The sequence below is a fragment of the Oncorhynchus masou genome, chromosome 1 (genome assembly GCF_036934945.1).
Source record: "Oncorhynchus masou masou isolate Uvic2021 chromosome 1, UVic_Omas_1.1, whole genome shotgun sequence".
Taxonomy (NCBI): Eukaryota; Metazoa; Chordata; class Actinopteri; order Salmoniformes; family Salmonidae; genus Oncorhynchus; species Oncorhynchus masou.
The window spans coordinates 40869001-40892460 of record NC_088212.1 but is presented as its reverse complement, the minus strand read 5'-3'; the positions used below and the strand labels follow the sequence as shown (position 1 = coordinate 40892460).

The following is a 23460-nucleotide window of genomic DNA, read 5'->3' as shown; positions in this document are numbered from 1 at the left end:
GGCAACACACGGTTAGGAGAGTGTCAGGACAACACGCACATCTCCCTCTCTAAAGGCGCAACACTGAATATATTATGTTCAGTTTGCAGTCGCCCCAAAAAAGGGCGGGCTTTTGATGGACTGAATGGGGACATTTTTGCAAGTAAAAAAAAAAAAAAATCAAAGAAGAAAAAGGAACAGGGACATTCAATCCAAGTCCTTTGTGGATGTAACATCAAACATGTGAATTTCTTCATTGTCATGAGAAGCTACAAACTCCAATGGGGCTTACCTCAGCTTGCCCTCTTGCCACTGTCGCTCTCAGCTGCCTCACACTCCACATCCTGGAGCTCCATGGCCTCCATCTTGGCTCCTCTGTGGCTGATATGGACCTCCACTGGCACATGGGGGTCCTGGAAGGCAGGCACCGGCTCCGCGCCGCCTGCTGTGTGGTAACTGTTTGCTGCAGTGTGTCCTGGGTAAGAGGAAGTGGGGCTCTGAGTGGGGGGAGGGGCAGAGTGGACGGCGACGGTAACTGACGCAGAGGCCGTTACCGTGGTGATTGGCTGACAGTAAGTAGGGGCGGGGTTAGGGTTAGGGTGGTGAGGTTGGTGGTGATTGGGCCGGGGGTTGTGGGATGGACGGGTCCTGTGCCCCGCGGAGCGTTCTCTGTGGCCGCCCGAGCCAAAATGGCCTCCGGAGCTGTAATGGCCTCCGGCCTCAGTAGCAGTTTCAAAAGCGTCCATGCGCGGGCGTGCTGGGGGCAGCGACTGTAGGTCCCTTTTGCTGAAGCGACGGGATGCACCAGGGTGGGCCCCTGACTCCGGCAGGACCGACTGACGAGAGAAAGATCAGAAAATCAGAACAACTTGTACACATCTCGCACGGAGTGTGAGCATTTGTTACGTGTGTGTGTGTGAGTACATAGATGTGTGCATTATCCAAAGCACTTACAGAAGACACAGAGTAGGCTGTGGCATCTCCTTGTCTAGCTGTCCTTCTTGGCCCTGCTCCTAGTCGCACCTCCTCTGTTCTAACAGCTCTGCCCCTGCTGGTCTGGATGCCGTACTGCATGTCCTCTGTTCTCCCAGCTCTGCCCCTAGTGGCAGGGAGGTCGTACTGCTGCATCTCCTGGCTGATGCCTGATACCGTGGTGTTGGAGCTGTACTCAGAGTCGGACGAGTCAGAGCCCGTTCCTGTCCCCGTGCCGGTGGTGGTGTGGCGTGGGCGGACTGAGAAGCGGACCACGTGAGCAGGAGGCTCCGGGGAAGGGGTGGGTAACTGGCTACGCCCATCCACAGGGGTCACCTGAGGGGGGCAGTGAAAGGAGAGAGGTGTGAGGAGATGAGTGGGAACTTTTACGCAAACTACGCTGCTGAGCTCGTGGGAGCTCGTGTTAGAACACCCAATCAAAAGTTGCCGTCAGTTCACTAATGCAAAAAAAATGTGCGTAAAAAAAAAACGTGTGAGTGTGCCATTTCCTGCTATGTGGTGGAGCTATATAGATGGCTAAACAGGAGAAACCATCTGACCTCTGGATAGGGGCCGAAGTAGGACAGCAACACAGGAAGAAGGACCAAACCATTCAGCACCCCCAGAACTGTCAGGATGGCCAGCACAGCAAAGAAATACCTGCAACAAACCAACACAGTGGAACGTTAACATGGACATGCCATTCCATCAAACACCCCAGACGAACCCTGCAGAAGACAAAATGCAAAGAGTCCCAACCATTAACATACTGTGGTCATTTTGGCAGATGCTTTGACCAACTGAACCAATGGAACATTGGCAGCGTCTCGTTGAAATACCTCTGACAACCACAATGAACACCAAACACAGGCATTAGAGCAAAAACACACCTGCAGAACCCATAGAGAAACAACAATGTTACCCAGTGTGTGTGTGTGTGTGTGTGTGTGTGTGTGTGTGTGTGTGCATGCGTGCGTGCGTGCGTGCGTGTGAATACAAAGAGAATACTTGGAGAAACCACAGATCAACAGGAGAGAGGCTTAGACAAGGACAAACATGCACTAGATGAACCATTACACATGTCTGAAGAAATACTCAGACAAACACACCACACACACGTTGGTTTAGTAGACAATATAAATGTACCTTGTGTGTTACTAACTCCTGCCAAAGAGGGTTAGTCTTTAGAAAGCCGCACAGAGAAAGAGAAAGAAGCATAATTAGCTGGAGTTGGTTAATTCAAAGGCATGGAAAAAGAGGGGGAGAGAAGGGGGAGGGAGAAAGGGGGCACTTCTTTGGGTGTGTGGTATAAGCAAACATGAAGAAAACAAAGCAGTCAGGAATGTGGAGAAGGGGGACGGGGGGAGGAAGGGTGGGGGAGGGGGCTGAAGGGGGAGGAGGGGGTTCAGGGGGAAAGAGGGGAGCAGGGGCCTCTCCTCTCCTCTAAAAAAAGGAAACAAATGAAGTGAAGGGTATAGAATTTAAACAATTTAGTCTAGGAGGAAGAGAAGGGGAACGATGAACACCACCCCTCCCTGGCCTCTCTCTACCTCTCTTTCTATCCCTCTTTCTTTCTCTCTTTCCCTTCTTTTCAGCTAAGCCCATGTGAAATTCCCGGCACTCTACAATCCCCCCATCTAATTAAATCTCCAGTGTATCAGGTAAGACCCCCCAATCTCCTCTCTAAATCCCTGTCTCTCTCTCTCTCTCTCTCTCTCTCTCCTTGTCTCTCTCTAACTCATTCTCTCTCTCCACTCCAGCTCCTTCATTAAGGATGACCATCCTCCTTTCCCACCGTACCCCTGTATATACACTACATGACCAAGAGTATGTGGACACCTGCTCATCCAACATCTCATTCCAGAATGATGGGCATTAATATGGAGTTGGCTCCCGATTTGCTGCTATAACAGCCTCCACTCTTCTGGGAAGGCTTTCCACTCGATGTTGGAACATTGCTGCGCGGACTTCCATTCAGCCACAAGAGCGTTAGTGAGGTCGAGCACTGATGTTGGGCGATTAGGCCTGGCTCACAGTCGGTGTTCCAATTCATCCAAAATGTATTCGATGGGGTTGAGGTCAGAGCTCTGTGCAGGCCAGTCAAGTTCTTCCACAGCGATCTCGACAAACCATTTCTGTATGGAGCTCACTTTGTGCATGTCATGCTGTAGCATTTAGATTTCCCTTCACTGGAACTAAGGAGCCCGAACCATGAAAAACAGCCACCAGACCAGTTTTCCTCCTCCACCAAACTTTACAGCTGGCACTATGCATTGGGACAGGTAGCGTTCTCCTGGCATCCGCCAAACCCAGATTCGTCTGTCAAACTGCCAGATGGTGAAGAGTGATTTGTCACTCCAAAGAATGTGCTTCCACTGCTCCATAGTCCAATGGCGGCAAACTTTACACCACTCCAGCCGACGCTTAGCATTACGCGTGGTGATCTTAGGCTTGTGTGCAACTCAATATTAGTAAGGTGTTCCTAATGTGTACAGATGTAGGACCTTGATTTGAGAGAGTTTGCTTCAACAGGAAAATAATCCTGCAACAACAGAACATGTAAATGATTATGTGGATTATAATTCATGGAGATTTTTTTTGTGGGGATTGAAACATTTGTTATTAGGGCAAATCAACTCTGACATTTTAAAGTGGACATCACAAACTTTAGCAGCATTTTAAAGCCTTGAATACACCAAGTGATCAAATTAAGATCCTACATCTCTATGGACAGGTGGACACCTGATCCTAGATCGCAACTCCTACTCTGAGAGGCTGTGTGGATTCGGGTCCTGGACATGCCTTCATTCAGGTGTTAAGTTGTTCATCCCAGAAGCGTTTCTGTTACAATGGCACAACATTGAAATGTGTGTGTGTGTGTGTGTGTGTGTGTGTGTGTGTGTGTGTGTGTGTGTGTGTGTGTGTGTGTGTGGCTCCTGCCAGCTGCTATGTTACACACCTGGGCCTCAGACTAAACGCACTGACACATTTAGAACTGATCTGCGTGTGTGTTAGTGTGCACGAAATGTGTGTGTATATATGATTCAGTGTGTGTGTGTGTGTCTATGCGTCTGTGTGTGTGTGTGTGGGTGTGTGTGTCGGCCGGAGTGGAGAAGGAATTCAGTGTAGGGTCTGCATAAGGTAACGGAGCATGGGGAGGACCAATCCATGTCCAGACAGTATGGTTGGCCTACTACACTACAATGTCTGTCTGTCCGTCCGTCCGTCATGAATGAATAAATGAATGAATGAATGAATGAGAGAGAAGAGAGAGAGCTGGGGATACAGTGAGGGAGGCTGGGGATACAGTGATGGGGGTTGGGGATACAATGAGGGATGCTGCGGAAACAGTGAGGGAGGCTGGGGATACAGTGAGGGTCGCTGGGGATACAGTGATGGGGGTTGGGGATACAGTGAGGGATGCTGCGGATACAGTGAGGGAGGCTGGGGATACAGTAAGGGAGGTTGGGGATACAGTGATGGGGGCTGGGGATACAGTGATGGGGGCTGGGGTACAGTGAGGGAGGTTGGGGATACAGTGATGGGGGCTGGGGATACAGTGAGGGAGGTTGGGGATATTGTGATAGGGGCTGGGGATACAGTAATGGTGGTTGGGGATAGAGTGATGGGGGCTGGGGATACAGTGAGGGAGGCTGGGGATACAGTGAGGGAGGTTGGGGAAACAGTAAGGGAGGTTGGGGATACAGTGATGGGGGCTGGGGATACAGTAATGGTAGTTGGGGATAGAGTGATGGGGGCTGGGAATACAGTGAGGGAGGTTGGGGATACAGTGGGGGAGGTTGGGGATACAGTGAGGGAGGCTGGGGATACAGTGAGGGAGGTTGGGGATACAGTGAGGGAGGTTGGGGATACAGTGATGCGGGCTGGGGACACAGTGAGGGAGGCTGGGGATACAGTGTGGGAGGTTGGGGATACAGTGATGTGGGCTGGGGACACAGTGAGGGAGGCTGGGGATACAGTGTGGGAGGTTGGGGATACAGTGAGGGAGGCTGGGGATACAGTGAGGGAGGTTGGGGATACAGTGATGCGGGCTGGGGACACAGTGAGGGAGGCTGGGGATACAGTGTGGGAGGTTGGGGATACAGTGAGGGTGGCTGGGGATACAGTGAGGGAGGTTGGGGATACAGTGATGGGGCTGTGGATACAGTGATGGGGGCTGGGGATACAGTGAAGGGAGGTTGGGGATACAGTGAGGGGAGGTTGGGGATACAGTGAGGGAGGTTGGGGATACAGTGGTGAGGGGCTGGGGATACAGTGAGGGAGATTGGGGATACAGTGATAGGGGCTGGGGATACAGTGATGGTGGTTGGGGATACAGTGATGGGGGCTGGGGATACAGTGAGGGAGGTTGGGGATACAGTGAGGGAGGCTGGGGGTACAGTGATGGGGGTTGGGGGTACAGTGATGGGGCTTGGGGATAGAGTGATGGGGGCTGGGGATACAATGAGGGAGGCTGGAGATACAGTGGGAGGCTGGGGATACAGTGATGGGGGTTGGGGATACAGTGAAGGGGGCTGGGGATACAGTGATGGGGGTTGGGGATACAGTGATGGGGGTTGGGGATACAGTGATGGGGGCTGGGGATAGAGTGATGGCGGTTAGGGATAGAGTGATGGGGGTTAGGGATACAGTGAGGGAGGCTGGGGATACAGTGAGGGAGTCTGGAGACAGGGTGTGTGGGGTAGGTTGTGTTTAGCTGACAGCTGTGGCGTGCTCTCTATCAACCTAAACAGCCTCATAATAACATGTCCCATACACGTTGTGAATGAAGTGAACATGTACAGGTTTTGTATAGACTTTTTTGTTCAAGATAGTCCCATGCTTTTAAATGAATGAAGCGGGGGAGAAAAGGCCTCTCCCCTCTCCTCCCCATCCCTCCCCTCTCCTCTCCACCCCTCTCCCCTCCGCCCTCCTCTCCTCTCCTCTCCTCTCCTCTCCTCTCCTCTCCTCTCCTCTCCTCTCCTCCTCTCCTCTCCTCTCCTCCCCTCCCCTCTCCTCTCTCCTCTCTCCTCTCCCTCTCCTCCCTCCTCCCCTCTCCTCCCCCTCTCCTCCCTCTCCCTCTCCTCTCCTCTCCTCTCCTCTCCTCTCCTCTCCTCTCCTCCTCCTCTCCTCTCCTCTCCCTCCTCCTCTCCTCCCCTCTCCCTCCTCCCTCTCCTCTCCCTCTCCTCTCCTCTCCCTCTCCTCCCCTCTCCTCCCCTCTCCTCTCCTCCCCTCTCCTCTCCTCTCTCCTCCCCTCTCCTCTGTTGGTATCGCTCTAGACTTTGAGAGGAGGAGAGTATCAGAAGTCACAGAGCTTCTGCTTTGGTTTAAAGCCACATCTCCACTCGAACACCCACACACAGTGCTGGAGCTGTTTAGAGTGAAAACATTTGTGGGGTTAACAGGGAACGTCAGGGCAACATTTCTTTCAGCGTGAGCAGAAAAATACGAGCAGGCTGTGCTGTTATTCTGCAGTCTTCTGGCACTGCTTTGTTTGGGGAAAAAACACCCCACACTTCAAATGGCCTGAGACAGATCCTGAGAGCAGCGTGAACCAGAGGAGGGGAGGAGAGAAGGACGGGTTAGTGTGTGGGTGTGTGCACTCTCACTCCCTGGCACGTCATCGTTGACCCCCATGATTATAAGGTCAGGGAGCAGGGCAGTGTGTGTGTGTGTGTGTGTGTGTGTGTTTTTTCTGGGCCACATGGTTGGAGGTGGCCCGCTTAAAGGGATAGATCACCCACATTAAAAAGCTACCTCATTTAAAGGGATACTTCAGGGTTTTACAATTTTATGTTTCTGCATGCAGTTTGAATGAAGTTGCTAACTAGCGTTAGCACAATTGCTAATTAGCCTTAAAGCTAATGACTGCAAGTCTATAGTAATTGCTAGCATGCTAGTAGATACCATAGACTAGGGTTTCCCAAAGTCGGTCCTAAACCCCCGGGGTGCATATTTTGTTTTTTTGCCCTAGCACTCACTACACAGCTGATTAAAAATCAACTAATCAAGCTTAAGGGGGAAAAATCTAAACGTGCAGTCATTGCTGGTGTCCCCCAGGGCTCTGTTCTAGGCCCTCTCCTATTCTCGCTATACACCAAGTCACTTGGCTCTGTCATAACCTCACATGGTCTCTCCTATCATTGCTATGCAGACGACACACAATTAATCTTCTCCTTTCCCCCTTCTGATGACCAGGTGGCGAATCGCATCTCTGCATGTCTGGCAGACATATCAGTGTGGATGACGGATCACCACCTCAAGCTGAACCTCGGCAAGACGGAGCTGCTCTTCCTCCCGGGGAAGGACTGCCCGTTCCATGATCTCGCCATCACGGTTGACAACTCCATTGTGTCCTCCTCCCAGGCGCTAAGAACCTTGGCGTGATCCTGGACAACACCCTGTCGTTCTCAACCAACATCATGGCGGTGGCCCGTTCCTGTAGGTTCATGCTCTACAACATCCGCAGAGTACGACCCTGCCTCACACAGGAAGCGGCGCAGGTCCTAATCCAGGCACTTGTCATCTCCCGTCTGGATTACTGCAACTCGCTGCTGGCTGGGCTCCCTGCCTGTGCCATTAAACCCCTACAACTCATCCAGAACGCCGCAGCCCGTCTGGTGTTCAACCTTCCCAAGTTCTTATGTCACCCCGCTCCTCCGCTCTCCACTGGCTTCCAGTTGAAGCTCGCATCCGCTACAAGACCATGGTGCTTGCCTACGGAGCTGTGAGGGGAACGGCACCGCAGTACCTCCAGGCTCTGATCAGGCCCTACACCCAAGCAAGGGCACTGCGTTCATCCACCTCTGGCCTGCTCGCCTCCCTACCATTGAGGAAGTACAGTTCCTGCAGCCCAGTCAAAACTGTTCGCTGCTCTGGCCCCCAATGGTGGAACAAACTCCCTCACGACGCCAGGACAGCGGAGTCAATCACCACCTTCCGGAGACACCTGAAACCCCACCTCTTCAAGGAATACCTAGGATAAGATAAGTAATTTCACCACCCCCCCTTAATGATTTAGATGCACTATTGTAAAGTGGCTGTTCCACTGGATGTCAGAAGGTGAATTCACCAATTTGTAAGTCGCTCTGGATAAGAGCGTCTGCTAAATGACTTAAATGTAAATGTAAATGTAATTGCCAAAACCCTGAAGTATCCCTTTAATGGCTACCTAGACAGTAGTCTGCAGATGTAACATATTCAGTATTCCAATATGCTTAGCACTTAGTAATAGGAACTCTGGCTCACCTCTGCTTTTCTCATCCTATAGAAAGGTAGGAATGACTAATGTTCTCATTTGTGTGCCCACACAAACATGCACGCACACGCACACACACACAATGTATCACTTTTAATTTCCACTCCCCCCCATCCCATCAGCTTTGTAAATGTCTGGAGAGCCCAGTTAAACTAGCTGTAGGAGATTACAAAAGCCAGAAGACTTTCCAGCTCTCTCTTTTCCTCTCTCTCTCTTTCTCACTCTCTCTCTGTCTCTCACCCCTCATCCATCTCCTTCCTCTCCTCTCTTCCTCTCTGCCCTTCACCACTCTCTCCTGCCCTTGAGTTTCCTCTAAGACCATCAACTACAGCAGGATTGAAGTGTGTGTGTGTGTGTGTGTGTGTGTGTGTGTGTGTGTGTGTGTGTGTGTGTGTGTGTGTGTGTGTGTGTGTGTGTGTGTGTGTGTGTGTGTGTGTGTGTGAGAGACAGGAAGAGAGAGGAGGAGATGAGGTATACTGTTGTAACAAGGCTTGAGGCAAGACTTGAAAAGAAAAGAGAGAGAGGGAAGGGTGGAGGAAGGGTAGAAAGGGGATGGAGGAGTTGAAAATTGATGGCGGGAAAAGCTGACTTTTACGGATGAGTGGTGTTTCAGGTAGATTCCTGTGTGACAGAAAAGGCTCTACTGATGCCAAGACGCCACACCACAGACCGAGAGAGCGAGAGAGAGAATGAGTCTGCATGAGTGTGAGTGTGTGTGTGTGTGTGTGTGTCCCGCTCACCTGACGATGAAGTCAAACTCGGAGCCTGCTAGCATGAGGACTCCTAGTAGAGTAGAGAAGGCTCCGTCCAAAACCGGAGCAAACATGTGTTCTAACGCCAGCACTGCCCGCCTGTTACGGTCCCCTATCGCTGTGAGGAATGCCTGAAACACACACACACACACACACACACACACACACACACACACACACACACACACACACACTTTACTCAGACAAACCTTCTTGTCATTTAGAAAAGCACAATCCACTTTCTGCGTGTGTACGCATGTATACGCGTGTGTGTGTGTGTGTGCACATGTATGTGTGTGCGTGTGTGTGTGTACTCACCAGAGCCACATGGACAGTAAACTCTACTCCGATGCCCACAGAGGCGATGAGGATGACCACAGGAACAGCACTGAGCTTGATCCCTATCAGCCCCATCATACCAAACAGCTCCACGGTCATCAGAGAGAGGACCAGGACCTGAAACAGACAGACCGCAACACCATTAATAACCATTAGTGACCATGTACAGTTCTAACCCAGAGAACAACCCCAGCGTGAACCCAAACAGCTCCTCGGTCATCAGAGACAGGGCCAGGAAACAGAGAGTCAGGACCCCCAACATGACCGTTAATGACTGTTCTATTCTATGGTGAGAATAAACAGGAACCCGCCCATCAAGCATGAACTGGTACAGAAAGTACTGAGAGAGACTTAAGTTAGGGGTTAGGTTTAGTGTTAGGGTTACAATTAGGGTTAGAATTAGGGGTTAGGTTTAGTGTTAGGGTTACAATTAGGGTTATAATTAGGGGTTAGGTCAAGGTCAGGGTGTTGAGTTTAAGGTTAGGGTTAGGTTAAGGGTTCGGTTTAGGGGTGAGGGAAAATAGGATTTTGAATAAGAATCAATTGGTTTGTTCCCATAAGGATAGTAAAACAAATGTGTGCGTGCTCGTGTGTGTGTGTGTGTGTGTGTGTGTGTGTGTGTGTGTGTGTGTGTGTGTGTGTGTGTGTGTGTGTGTGTGGAGCTCTGTAGATTTGTGATATACTATTATCAGTTGACAGGTCTCAGGTTACAGGGGGGCCCCAGCCCTTTGAAGATGGCTGTGGTGGATGGAGGATGGAACGCCTGTGTGTGTGTGTGTGTGTGTGTGTGTGTGTGTGTGTGTGTGTGTGTGTGTGTGTGTGTGTGTGTGTGTGTGTGTGTGTGTGTGTGTGTGTGTGTGTGTGGCCTTGGGGTAAGGAGGGGGGTGTACGGTAGGATACTGGTGGCCTGGTCTGGACAAAGCAAATGGTTCAACTTGAAGCGATGCCATTACTAGTCCTTCCATCTGTCTTGTAAAGCCAGGGGACGAACACGAGGTCCCTTCGCCCTGCTTTAGAGGGCGCAGGTAGCCCAAACACTGCCTGTCGTAAAAACACCACCAGGTGGAGAGACAGGCCAGGGCTGTGTGAGTGTGTGTTTATATGTGCGAGTGTATGTGTTTATATGTGCGAGTGTATGTGTTTATATGTGTTTATATGTGTGAGTGCATGTGCGTATATGTGTTTATATGTGTGAGTGTATGTGTTTATATGTGTGAGTGTATGTGTTTATATGTGTGAGTGTATGTGCTTATATGTGTTTATATGTGTGAGTGTGTGTGCTTATATGTGTTTATATGTGTGAGTGTATGTGTTTATATGTGTGAGTGTATGTGTTTATATGTGTGAGTGTATGTGTTTATATGTGTGAGTGTATGTGCTTACATGTGTTTATATGTGTGAGTGTATGTGTTTATATGTGTGAGTGTATGTGTTTATATGTGCGAGTGTATGTGTTTATATGTGTTTATATGTGTTTATATGCGTTTATATGTGTGAGTGTATGTGTTTATATGTGTTTATATGTGTGAGTGTATGTGCTTATATGTGTTTATATGTGTGAGTGTATGTGTTTATATGTGTTTATATGTGTGAGTGTATGTGTTTATATGTGTGAGTGTATGTGTTTATATGTGTGAGTGTATGTGCTTACATGTGTTTATATGTGTGAGTGTATGTGTTTATATGTGTGAGTGTATGTGTTTATATGTGTGAGTGTATGTGTTTATATGTGTTTATATGTGTTTATATGTGTGAGTGTATGTGTTTATATGTGTTTATATGTGTTTATATGTGTGAGTGTATGTGTTTATATGTGCGAGTGTATGTGTTTATATGTGTTTATATGTGTTTATATGTGTTTGTATGTGTTGAGTGTATGTGTTTATACGTGTGAGTGTATGTGCTTATGTGTGTTTATATGTGTGAGTGTATGTGCTTATATGTCTTCATATGTGTGAGTGTATGTGCTTATATGTGTTTATATGTGTGAGTGTATGTGTTTATATGTGTGAGTGTATGTGCTTATGTGTGTTTATATGTGTGAGTGTATGTGCTTATATGTGTGAGTGTATGTGTTTATATGTGCGAGTGTATGTGTTTATATGTGTTTATATGTGTTTATATTTGTTTGTATGTGTGAGTGTATGTGTTTATACGTGTGAGTGTATGTGCTTATGTGTGTTTATATGTGTGAGTGTATGTGCTTATATGTCTTCATATGTGTGAGTGTATGTGCTTATATGTGTTTATATGTGTGAGTGTATGTGCTTATATGTGTTTATATGTGTGAGTGTATGTGTTTATATGTGTGAGTTTATGTGCTTATGTGTGTTTATATGTGTGAGTGTATGTGCTTATATGTGTTTATATGTGTTTATGTGTGTGAGTGTGTGTTTTTATATGTGTGAGTGTATGGGTTTCTATGTGTTTCTATGTGTGAGAGTATGTGTTTATATGTGTGAGTGTATGTGTTTATATGTGTGAGTGTATGTGTTTATATGTGTTTATATGTGTTTATATGCGTGAGTGTATGTGTTTATATGTGTTTATATTTTTGAGTGTATGTGTTTTTATGTGATTCTATGTGTGAGAGTATGTGTTTATATGTGTGAGAGTATGTGTTTATATGTGTGAGTGTATGTGTTTATATGTGTTTATATGTGTGAGTGTATGTGTTTATATGTGTTTATATGTGTGAGTGTATGTGTTTATATGTGTTTATATGTGCGAGTGTATGTGTTTATGTGTTTATATGTGTGAGTGTATGTGTTTCTATGTGTTTATATGTGTGAGTATATGTGTTTCTATGTGTTTATATGCGTGAGTATGTGTTCATATGTGTTTCTATGTGTGAGAGTATGTGTTCATATGTGTGTATCCTTGGAAACTCCTACATTACACGGAAAAAGGGGTGTTTTGAAAAAGGAGTGGGAGTCGCCTCGGTAACTTGTGTCCTATCCCCATTTATTTGAAGTCAGTGTTTGGGAGAGACAGAGTAGACTAAACAGCACAAGATAAACACTGGGTCAAGACTGGGCTAAACACACAGCAGCCTGATCTCCTCTCCTCCACACCCCATCTCTCCACTCCTTTCTTCAGCTCCCCCTTTCTCCTCTCCTCCCTTCTCTCTCCTCCACTCCTCCCTGCCCTCCTGCCTCTCCTCTCCACACTCCTACAGCCGCACAGTGCACGGGAGTGAAGTTTCTTTAAACGGACGGATTGGAACATACTGTATTAAGAGATTGTTTGGAGAGTACCTTTCCATCTTTTAGCTCGGTTTTAGAGGATTTTAATCTTACAGGCTGATGAAATTGACTTCATTCCAAAAAAATACTGATGTATAATATCAACACAAATGCTGCCAATATATCCAATGCAAGAAGAATGCGGGTTTCGAATGTGCCTTGTGTGGGCCGGCGTGCGTGCATCGTGTGTGTCGCCGGGTCTGTGTGTGTACTCACGATGATACCGGCGGTCCAGGGGTTGAGCAGGAAGAGGGCACAGACGAGGAAGGTGCAGGCTAGCACCACGCTGATGGAGAGCAGCAGCCAGTGTCTGAGGCCTACGTACTGCTCCCAGAAGAGGAAGGGGTAGCCGTTGGGGTAGCTGGGCAGGCCCTGGCGGCTGTAGTTACTGCAGATGGCCCGCACCGACTCGATGGCCTCCACAAACTGGGGGGTCTCGCGGAGCCCGTTGAGGTAGAAGGGAAACTGTGCGTATTCGATGGGCTCGGCGGCAGGAACTAGACAGAGATAGAGAAGTGTGGTTGGGGGGGGGGGGGGGGTGATGGTACAGTTCAAACAAGTGCACTATTCGACAGTTCACTTCCACCTCTTTATAGAAATTAATTGGGACTGGCTGGTGGGCAGAGCTGAAGCTTGGCCCCATGAGCCTTGGTGGGGGGCTGGCATGGTGTGTGTGTGTGTGGGGGGGGGGGGGGCTGGTAGGAACAGGGCTCCATTCTCTCCAGTCTCAGCCTAATGATAGGCTATCAGCCCCAGACACACAGCAGAGTGTCAGGCCTGACGTTGATCCGCTGTAATTACAACGTCTGAATCACCACCATTACCCCACCCTCTCTCTCACACCCACACACACACACACACACACACACACACACACACACACACACACAGCCGCACTCAAACATGTAGACACACACTCGTACCTGTCTGTCAAACAGGGAAAGCCTAGACAGCTATGCAGTTGACTATGACACACACCACATTTGATTTGCAGTGACTATTGCAACACTGCCAAAACACATGTTCTAGAAAGGTTCGGACTCACGTAAAATGTTTTGTTTGTTTTGCCTTTATTTAACTAGGAAAGTCAGTTAAGAACAAATTCTTATTCACAATGGCGGCCGACACCGGCCAAACCCGGACGACACTGGGCCAATTGTGCGTCGCCCTATGGGACTCCCAATCACGTCCGGTTGTGATACAGCCTGGGTTTGAACCAGGTTGTCTGTAGTGACACCTCTGGCACTGAGATGCAGTGCCTTAGACCGCTGCGCCACTCGGGAGCCCCAAAATGTCATTTAATGTGCTCTCTCTTTCCCTTCACCCACCATACCCCACTAAAATATCCATTCCAGATTGTTTTACATGGTATTTTTTTCCAAAAACGTATGTTTGATCGAAACACCCCAAAAATGAGAACCGTAAAGACTCACTGTAGTGTGTGTGTTCCAGTGGCTGGAGGGTTAGACAGCACCACTTGCTAACATGGTTTGGCCTATTATAATCTCCACTATAAATTTCCATTAGGACTGGGAGTTGGAGGTCTGCCAACGTAGCTCTGCTTCAGGGGGTTCCTGCACAGCCAAGCTTTCTACGCTGCTTAGCCAATCCCATTTACACTCACTGCTTGTTATCCAATCACATCTCCTCCCTGTAATGCACTTCCTGCTTGTTATCCAATCGTCTATCTCACCCAAGCCTTTGCTTGTTAACCAATCCTATTTCTGTGTGTGTGTGTGTGTGTGTGTGTGTGTGTGTGTGTGTGTGTGTGTGTGTGTGTGTGTGTGTGTGTGTGTGTGTGTGTGTGTGTGTGTGTGTGTGTGTGTGTGTGTGCGTGCGCGCGCGTGTAATGCTCAGAGGCCTGTGGTGGTAAGAGTTATCGCATTCACCACAGGCACTATTAGAGTACCACAGCGTGCTATTCCCTGCCCCTCAGCAAAGCAAACCAAGCCATCACACACACGCACACAGTATACTGTAAACCAGAGATCGTCAACTAGAGTAAGCCACGGGCCGATTGTTTTCTGGAGCAGATGGTCGGGGGGGCCGCAACATAATTACAAATAATTTGTGTACGGCAAATTGACCGCAAGAAGCCCAAACAGATATGTTTGACTAAAACATGTATAACTTCAAACCTTGTTTACATTTGTATATGATCGCGTGTCTCTTTATTATGCGTGGGAATCGGCCTACATGGAAACAGATTTCTTAAATGAAAATCTCTTAGAGCTGATTTACTGTTTTTTTTAAACCGTCTTTTATGTCCAAAGATGAAAATTCCCCTCATAAATTGCTTCGAAAACTTGGGAGGCCAAATAAAACACAGTTGAGGAACCCTGCTGTAAACAGTACAACTACCTCAGTTACAACCAGAAAGAAGAGAAGGGTCAGTAACTCCACAGATGGTATTATAAACAGGTATTCTAACATAACCGGCGTACGGAATGGTTGAGCAGGAGAGGTCAAATGGAACGCTCGAGGAGAAATTACCCACAGAATAGTTAGGACACAAAACACAACAAGTAGTGTCTAAATGCCTTTAGAGGTAACAATCGAGCGTCAACTCTAGAGGTACAAATCTAGCGTCAACTCTAGGGGTACAAATCTAGCGTCAACTCTAGGGGTACAAATCTAGAGTCAACTCTAGGGGTACAAATCTAGCGTCAACTGTAGAGGTACAAATCTAGCGTCAACTCTTAGAGGTACAAATCTAGCGTCAACTCTAGGGGTACAAATCTAGCGTCAACTCTATGGGTACAAATCTAGCGTCAACTCTAGGGGTACAAATCTAGCCTCAACTCTAGGGGTACAAATCTAGCATCAACTCTAGAGGTACAAATCTGGCGTCAACTCTAGGGGTACAAATCTAGCGTCAACTCTAGGGGTACAAATCTAGCGTCAACTCTAGGGGTACAAATCTAGCGTCAACTCTAGAGGTACAAATCTAGCGTCAACTCTTAGAGGTACAAATCTAGCGTTAACTCTAGGGGTACAAATCTAGCGTCAACTCTAGGGGTACAAATCTAGCGTCAACTCTAGGGGTACAATCTAGCGTCAACTCTAGGGGTACAAATCTAGCGTCAACTCTAGAGGTACAAATCTAGCGTCAACTCTAGGGGTACAAATCTAGCGTCAACTCTAGGGGTACAAATCTAGCGTCAACTCTAGGGGTACAAATCTAGCGTCAACTCTAGGGGTACAAATCTAGCGTCAACTCTAGGGGTACAAATCTAGCGTCAACTCTAGAGGTACAAATCTAGCGTCAACTCTAGGGGTACAAATCTAGCGTCAACTCTAGGGGTACAAATCTAGCGGCCATTGAGAGGCCTTTGTGATAGTGAAGTGTGCTGTGGATTGGTCACTCACTGCTGAGGCGTGTCTCGGGCATGGAGTCTGTGCGGTCGTGGAGCCACTCTGGGGGGTGTGGCCGTATGTTGGCCTGCGAGGCTGCGTACGCCACCGGGTCGTTGCTGACCCACGCCGTCAGGTAGATGTAAAACGCCCCCGGGTTGATGATGCCATCCGCATCCACCAAGCGCTGCCTCGTCAGCTAGAGGGGGAGACAAGGAGATTATAGTTCATCATTTGAAAAGAAGGATAGAGGGAGAGGGAAAGAGAGGGGGCGGGAGGACAAGGGAGAAAGAAAGAGAGGAGGTGAGGGATAGTGTGTGTGATATTGATGGTTACAGATATTAGATCTTCATTTGAGCCAGTTTGCTACAGCAGGAAAAAACTCCTGCAGAAACAGGAAATGTGAATTATTATGTGGATAATCATTTATGGACATTTTTTTGTAGGGGCTGGTACAGTTTTCATTAGGGCAAATAGTGTCTGGCATTTTAAAGTGGAATTTACAAAATTTAGAAGCCTTTAGAAAACGTGAATTCTCAGCAACAAAAGCATGATCAAATCAAGATCCTACATCTATAGAAACGGACTGGCATTGTAGAAACGATGTTGACCCAAAACTTTGTCTATATGAACTGGCCGCCGAAACCCTGTTTATAACCGTGCATGAGCATGAGAAAGTGGGCCGGCTTTGAAAAATAAGTGAAAAATATTTCTTCCTCTCTCCAACCCAAAGAAAAGTAAACAGTCAAACACTGGTGCCTTCTGACATTTCCCGTACTTCTCGCTGAACTTTCCAGAATTATTAGGCCTACGTGGAAAATGGAAATGTCAAATCAGCTTTCAGGCGGTCAGATGTGCTCCTGAGAAAAAAAGCATGCAGGTTAATGTGTTGGGATCAGCCTTCCTCTCCAACAGAATTAGCCAGGAAAGGCTAGCTCACACAGAGCTGATACAGCTTCCTACCTCCTAGTCCTCTGAGAGCTAACGAGCTTCCCTCTCGACTTTTTTCTCACATTGCTAACTAATTCCCTATACAGAACTAGCTGGTTACCTCACCTCCACCACAGGGCTGGCTAATAGCTACCCTCCCTGTTGGGGCTATAGCTGGCTCCCTCCCATGTGAGAACGGGAGGCCTTGGTACCTAGCTCCTGAAAGTAACAGCCATTACTGCACACCACTTCATCACATCAAACTAGCGAGCTCATTTCTCTTACAGCTAACTCTATTCACAAATAGAAGAAGCTAGCTAGCTTCCCGCAGCGCTAACTAGCCCCCTCTCAGGACCCTCTGAGGGCTGTAGCCCCCTCCTCGTTGAGAGCGGGGGGGGGGGGGGGGGGCGTAGCTAGCTACCTCCATTTCTGCACACCGCTCTATGCCACTCGCCCTTCTCAGTACAATAAATCCCTCGTTCACAGAGGCAGTGTTAGGGGAGAGGGGGATGAGGGGGAGTCATGGGGGTAGGTAGGGGGAGTTGTGGAGGGGAGAGGGAAAAATTGCTTGAGTTAGTTAGCGTAACAATAAAAAAATTGGCTGGGGTCCCTGTGCGCGTCTGTGTGCAGTTAACCTCGCTGTTAACACTGAAGGAAATGCCACCCAGCAAATGGAGTAGAGCTATAAAAATAACACAGCATCTGTACAAATGTTGCTCGTGCTTGCTTCTCCTGACCCCTACGGATACCCAGAATGCCCTGCACCACAGTCGGATCCGGACCGAGAAGAAAAGGGCTCTTGATAGCAGTAGCAAAGGCAGCCTCTCTCTCTCTCCCACTTTCCCTTGCTTGCTCCCTTTCCCTCTCCTTTCCAACCTCATTTCCCTCTCTCTCTATTTCTCTCACCCTTTTGCCTCTCTTTTTCTTTCTCTATTCCTCTCTTTCCCTCATCCTCTCTCTCCTTTCCTCTCCTCATCTTTTTGCTCTCTCTTCTCCTCACCTTTTCGTTCTCTCTTCTCACTTTTTTGTTCTCTCTCTTCTCCTCACCTTTTCGTTCTCTCTCTTTGCCTCTCTCTCTCTCTCTCTCTCTCTCTCTCTCTCAAAAACACACACATTGCCAACTTTCATATAATTCCCTTGGCCATAAGGAACGAATGACCGTCCAGTGCTGGGAGAAATGTTAGCAGAAAGACATCAAAGGGAAAATGCCTCCCCAGAAAGCTGTGGTGTGGCATATCAAAATAAAACATCTAGCTTTGCAATTTGCCAGGGTTGGAAAATATCTGTTCTTAATTTGACATGGAAAAAATACAGCTACTACTGTACAGTATACTTTGACAAAAAAAAGTACTCTCTCCCTCACACGCACGCACACACACCCACATGCACACCCACACACACATGCACACCCACACACACATGCACACCCACACACACACACACCCTCGCACACCCACACACACCCACACACACACACACACACCCTCGCACACCCATACACACACGCGCGCGCGCGCGCACACCCACACAGTGTTGACTCAAAGAGATCACGTGCTTCAGCTCCTCTCCACTCATTGAAAGGGGACACGGCAGCAGAGCACAGAGAAAATAAGAAGAGGGACGGGAGGGAAGAGAGAGAGAAGAGCGCGGGAGAGAGTGGAAAATAGAACTTTGAAAGAGAGAGAAAACGGTGAGAGAGAGGGAGAGAAAACCTAGAAAGAGAGAGGGAGGGAGAGGAAAAGACAGAAGAGTGAGAGAAAGAGAGAGACGGTGAGAGAGAGAGAGTAGAATTCCAAAGGTCTGTCTTGCATTAAGCAGCAGGATACGCAACCACTGTATGTCTTCGAGCTGTCACAGGAAGCCCATGGAGCACGGCTGGCGGCCCGTCGCCCTGCAGCCAGCTCCGTTTCCCTCACAGGCACAGGAAGTGACATCATAGGGCCGCCCGCACACCAGCAGGCCTCCCAGGCCCGGGCTGTTTCGTGATATCTATGCTAGTGGTTTACTAACAACCAACAGAAGGCAAAAACCCATCCAACTAACAGAACAACATCTCTAGCAGACCCACCATTGCGTCGCTGTCTGATGAAAACCTTGTAACTCCATTTTTGCCCACATGTTTATTTTTTATTTATTGAAAGCAGTAGCTCCTGTCAATGTACTCTGAACATTTCATCATTCAAGAAGCAAGAAAATGTATTCAAAATAGCTTCTGACGTTTCATAATTGTATTTTCATAAATGGTCATTTTTTTCAATTTCCTGAGAAGTTTCTGTTTTTTTTATATAAGAGGTTTACATCAGACAGCGATGATTTGGGAGATACTGCTAGGCTACACTATTAGCCAGATAGTGGAGGATCTAGGGTACACTTCAATGATTCATCATACACACTCACCAACACACACACACATACCTTCAGACTCCAGGGGGCATGATAATGTCATCTATCTTCCTCTGTCTGGCGGCTTACTATCACACCTAGCCTTAACTAGAAACACTGTGAAAGTGTTCAACTGTATTATCTGATGCAAAAGGGAACACAAACACATGCACACACACCATGGTTAGAGTTGGGTATCTCTAGCCTGTTGCTAGCAGCAAATGGGACAAACGGTTTGAATGAAGAGTTAATAGCTTTTTCAGAGACGGGTTGCAGCCCCGGCGAGGGCTTTAAATTCCTGGGCTTGGTAAAGTCATCAGAGAGCGAGAGCGAGAGAGAGAGAGAGAGAGAGAGAGAGAGAGAGAGAGAGAGAGAGAGAGAGAGAGAGAGAGAGAGAGAGAGAGAGAGAGAGAGAGAGAGAGAGAGAGAGAGAGAGAGAGAGAGAGAGAGAGAGAGAGAGAGAGAGAGAGAGAGAGAGAGAGAGAGAGAGAAGAGAGCCCTGTTTATAAGCCAGGTGTGGCTTTCCTAGGCCTAACCTCGACTCACACGTACACCCACCAAGGACAAAATGGCCTCTGTGTCACTCAGTATCCCATTCTCCAAGGCTTCATCAAATCCAGTGTTGTACAATCCTACTGTACCACTGCGACATTCGAGGACAAGAGATGAGAAGGACAGGATAAGAAGGCCACAGAGCATCATCAAGCATTCAAATAGTTCTGCTCCAGTCAGATAGTGTACTCCTCAATGCCTTTTATGCTCGCGTCGAGGCAAGCAACACTAAAACATGCACGAGAGTACCAGCTGTTCTGGATGACTGTGTGATAATGCTCTTGGTAGTCGATGTGAACAAAACCTTTAAACAGGTCAACAAAGCCGCTGGGCCAGATGGATTACCAAGACGTGTACTCAAAGCATGTGCGAACCAACTGTCACTGACATTTTCAACCTCTCTCTGACCTGGTCTGTAATACCTACATGTTTCACCCCCCTTTGTACACAGATGCTACTCTCTGTTTGTTTGTTATCTATGCATAGTCACTTCGCCACCACCTACATGTACAGATTACCTCAACTAGCCTGTACCCCCGCACCCCTCGGTACCGGTGCCCCCTGTATATAGTCTTGTTATTGTTACTCTTATTGTGTTACTTTTTATTATTACTATGTATTTTAGTTACTATTTATTCACGGTAAATTCTACACTTGTTGTATTCGGCGCATGTGACAAATAAAGTTTGATTTGATTTGAGATAGGGTCATACAGTATCTTCCCTAGGCAGAGGTTGACAGGCTTGCTTTGTAGTAATCATCAAATAGTCACCTGGCTAGCGTGGGCGACTTACGATCCCACACCCACCTGGTTTAGATAAAGGAGGTTTGATCATACTGTACACCCACCTGGTTTAGATAAAGGAGTTTTGATCATACTGTACACCCACCTAGTTGAAGTGAATGGGTTTTGATCAAAAAACTCACTTTCTTTAATAAATGGGTTGGAGACAAGTCACGTGGTTGAAGTGAATGGGTTTAGCCTGGGTTTAATAAGTGGGTTTCACCTGGTTGAAGTGAATGTGTTTAGCCTGGTTTTAATAAGTGGGTTTCACCTGGTTGAAGAGAAAAGGGTTTTGCCTGGTAATAGCCCTTGACACTCGTACCCGTATGTAGACAAGTTGAAACTGGCAGATTTGGCCACTGATAAGCGCCTAAATTGGAACGCAGTGGCTGTACAGTAACATGCTATACAGGACGTCAGAGCTCTGCGCGTCACACTGCTGTGTGGGTTTTGACTGACAGCCGTTCTGAGCTTGAGCACCACTCGCGACCAGAAGTTGCCCACATCCCTCCAGCTAATTGAGCAACTTAAAAAAATAATAATAATAATAATAATTGTTGTCTGAGTAAGGGAAATGAGGGAAATGATGGAAATTACAAGGACTAGAGACGTTGAGGATTATAATAAGCACCCGTCCAAACGTGCACTTCACATTTCTATATCGTAAAAATCATGTAATATACAGTGTCAGTGTTTATGATCACTATGCTTGATGTACAATTACTATATGGCATGGCATTATACCCTGGGTTGTCCTGGACAGAATGAGCCTGTGTTTGTTGTATTGTGAAGACAATTTGGCGCGGACCACACATCTGAATGAACTCGTGACTCCATTCCATGCTCCCCAAATCTGCTTCTCTGAATTGCCTTGTGAAAGCCTAACACTGTAAGATCATATTTGATCATTTAGCTAGTCATGTTGGCAATACAACAAGCTTTCAAATGATTCCCATTTGAGCCAGATTGCGATTTATAATGGACCATTTTTGGATTGTGGGGATGCAGGGCCGTGTTCCAAACCAAACAACTACAAGTGTGCTTGCTCTAGTTCCTCAAGGGCACAGCTAGGAGAGGTCAAAAAAGCTCTTTGTAGACTTTTCTTTGAGTCATAAAAGTGCATGGAAATAACTTAGGAACTGTGCCCACTTTGGAGAGGTGGGTGGTCACTTTGAAACACCAATTAGACCTTCCACTCAAACCCTGTGTCATTGTTTTGTCTTATGTTGCACCTACCCCACATTTTCCAAGAATGTTCTTATCATGTTACTGAATGTATCCAGTGTACTTTTAGATTTCATTATCAACTAAATGTGGAAAAAAGTACAGTAAATGTAAAATGCACATAAAATCAACAGTTTAATGTTTGGATTCAGTCCTGTGTCAGGTGAACTGTTGTCTTCTCATTTTACGTCTAATAATTTCCCGATAATCTCCAAACTGGTCCATTTTATTTGCTACCATAGTTCTGCATGTGCTCATTTCTTCTATAAGAAACATTTCAATTGAGCCCGATCCATATAGGCCATTTCCCATGAGTATAAAAGGTTATTAATAGCTGGGTCTCACCTGGTTGAAGTGAATGGGTTTAGCCTGGTATTATTAAGTGACTCTCACCTGGTTGAAGTGAATGGGTTTAGCCTGGCATTATTAAGTGACTCTCACCTGGTTGAAGTGAATGGGTTTAGCCTGGCATTATTAAGTGACTCTCACCTGGTTGAAGTGAATGGGTTTAGCCTGGCATTATTAAGTGACTCTCACCTGGTTGAAGTGAATGGGTTTAGCCTGGTATTATTAAGTGACTCTCACCTGGTTGAAGTGAATGGGTTTAGCCTGGTATTATTAAGTGACTCTCACCTGGTTGAAGTGAATGGGTTTAGCCTGGTATTATTAAATGACTCTCACCTGGTTGAAGTGAATGGGTTTAGCCTGGTATTATTAAGTGACTCTCACCTGGTTGAAGTGAATGGGTTTAGCCTGGTATTATTAAGTGACTCTCACCTGGTTGAAGTGAATGGGTTTAGCCTGACATTATTAAGTGACTCTCACCTGGTTGAAGTGAATGGGTTTAGCCTGACATTATTAAGTGACTCTCACCTGGTTGAAGTGAATGGGTTTAGCCTGGTATTATTAAATGACTCTCACCTGGTTGAAGTGAATGGGTTTAGCCTGGTATTATTAAGTGACTCTCACCTGGTTGAAGTGAATGGGTTTAGCCTGGCATTATTAAGTGACTCTCACCTGGTTGAAGTGAATGGGTTTAGCCTGACATTATTAAGTGACTCTCACCTGGTTGAAGTGAATGGGTTTAGCCTGGTATTATTAAATGACTCTCACCTGGTTGAAGTGAATGGGTTTAGCCTGACATTATTAAGTGACTCTCACCTGGTTGAAGTGAATGGGTTTAGCCTGGTATTATTAAGTGACTCTCACCTGGTTGAAGTGAATGGGTTTAGCCTGACATTATTAAGTGACTCTCACCTGGTTGAAGTGAATGGGTTTTGCCTGGTATTATTAAGTGACTCTCGCCTGGTTGAAGTGAATGGGTTTAGCCTGGTATTATTAAGTGACTCTCGCCTGGTTGAAGTGAATGGGTTTCGCCTGGTATTATTAAGTGACTCTCGCCTGGTTGAAGTGAATGGGTTTCGCCTGGTATTATTAAGTGACTCTCGCCTGGTTGAAGTGAATGGATTTAGCCTGGTATTATTAAGCGGGTCTCACCTGGTTGAAGTGAATGGATTTAGCTTCTTATTAAGCGGGTCTCACCTGGTTGAAGTGAATGGATTTAGCCTGTATTATTAAGCGGGGCTCACCTGGTTGAAGTGAATGGATTTAGCCTCTTATTAAGCGGGTCTCACCTGGTTGAAGTGAATGGATTTAGCCTGTATTATTAAGCGGGGCTCACCTGGTTGA

At 47.1% G+C, this 23460-nt stretch overlaps 1 protein-coding gene across 3 annotated transcripts in view; it reads right to left on the bottom strand.

Annotated features, from left to right (window-relative positions):
• Positions 1 to 23460, bottom strand: part of ptch1 (patched 1) — an 81122-nt gene that overhangs the window by 4138 nt on the left and 53524 nt on the right. For all 3 annotated transcript variants that reach the window (XM_064971760.1, XM_064971752.1, XM_064971767.1), the window contains 7 exons: positions 15915 to 16098; positions 12762 to 13042; positions 9280 to 9417; positions 8950 to 9092; positions 1512 to 1611; positions 934 to 1287; positions 272 to 815 (listed from right to left, as the gene is read on the bottom strand). In XM_064971760.1, the coding sequence (XP_064827832.1) occupies positions 273 to 815; positions 934 to 1287; positions 1512 to 1611; positions 8950 to 9092; positions 9280 to 9417; positions 12762 to 13042; positions 15915 to 16098 (1743 nt within the window). In that variant the 3' untranslated portion in view covers position 272. The remainder of the gene's footprint in view (positions 1 to 271; positions 816 to 933; positions 1288 to 1511; positions 1612 to 8949; positions 9093 to 9279; positions 9418 to 12761; positions 13043 to 15914; positions 16099 to 23460) is intronic.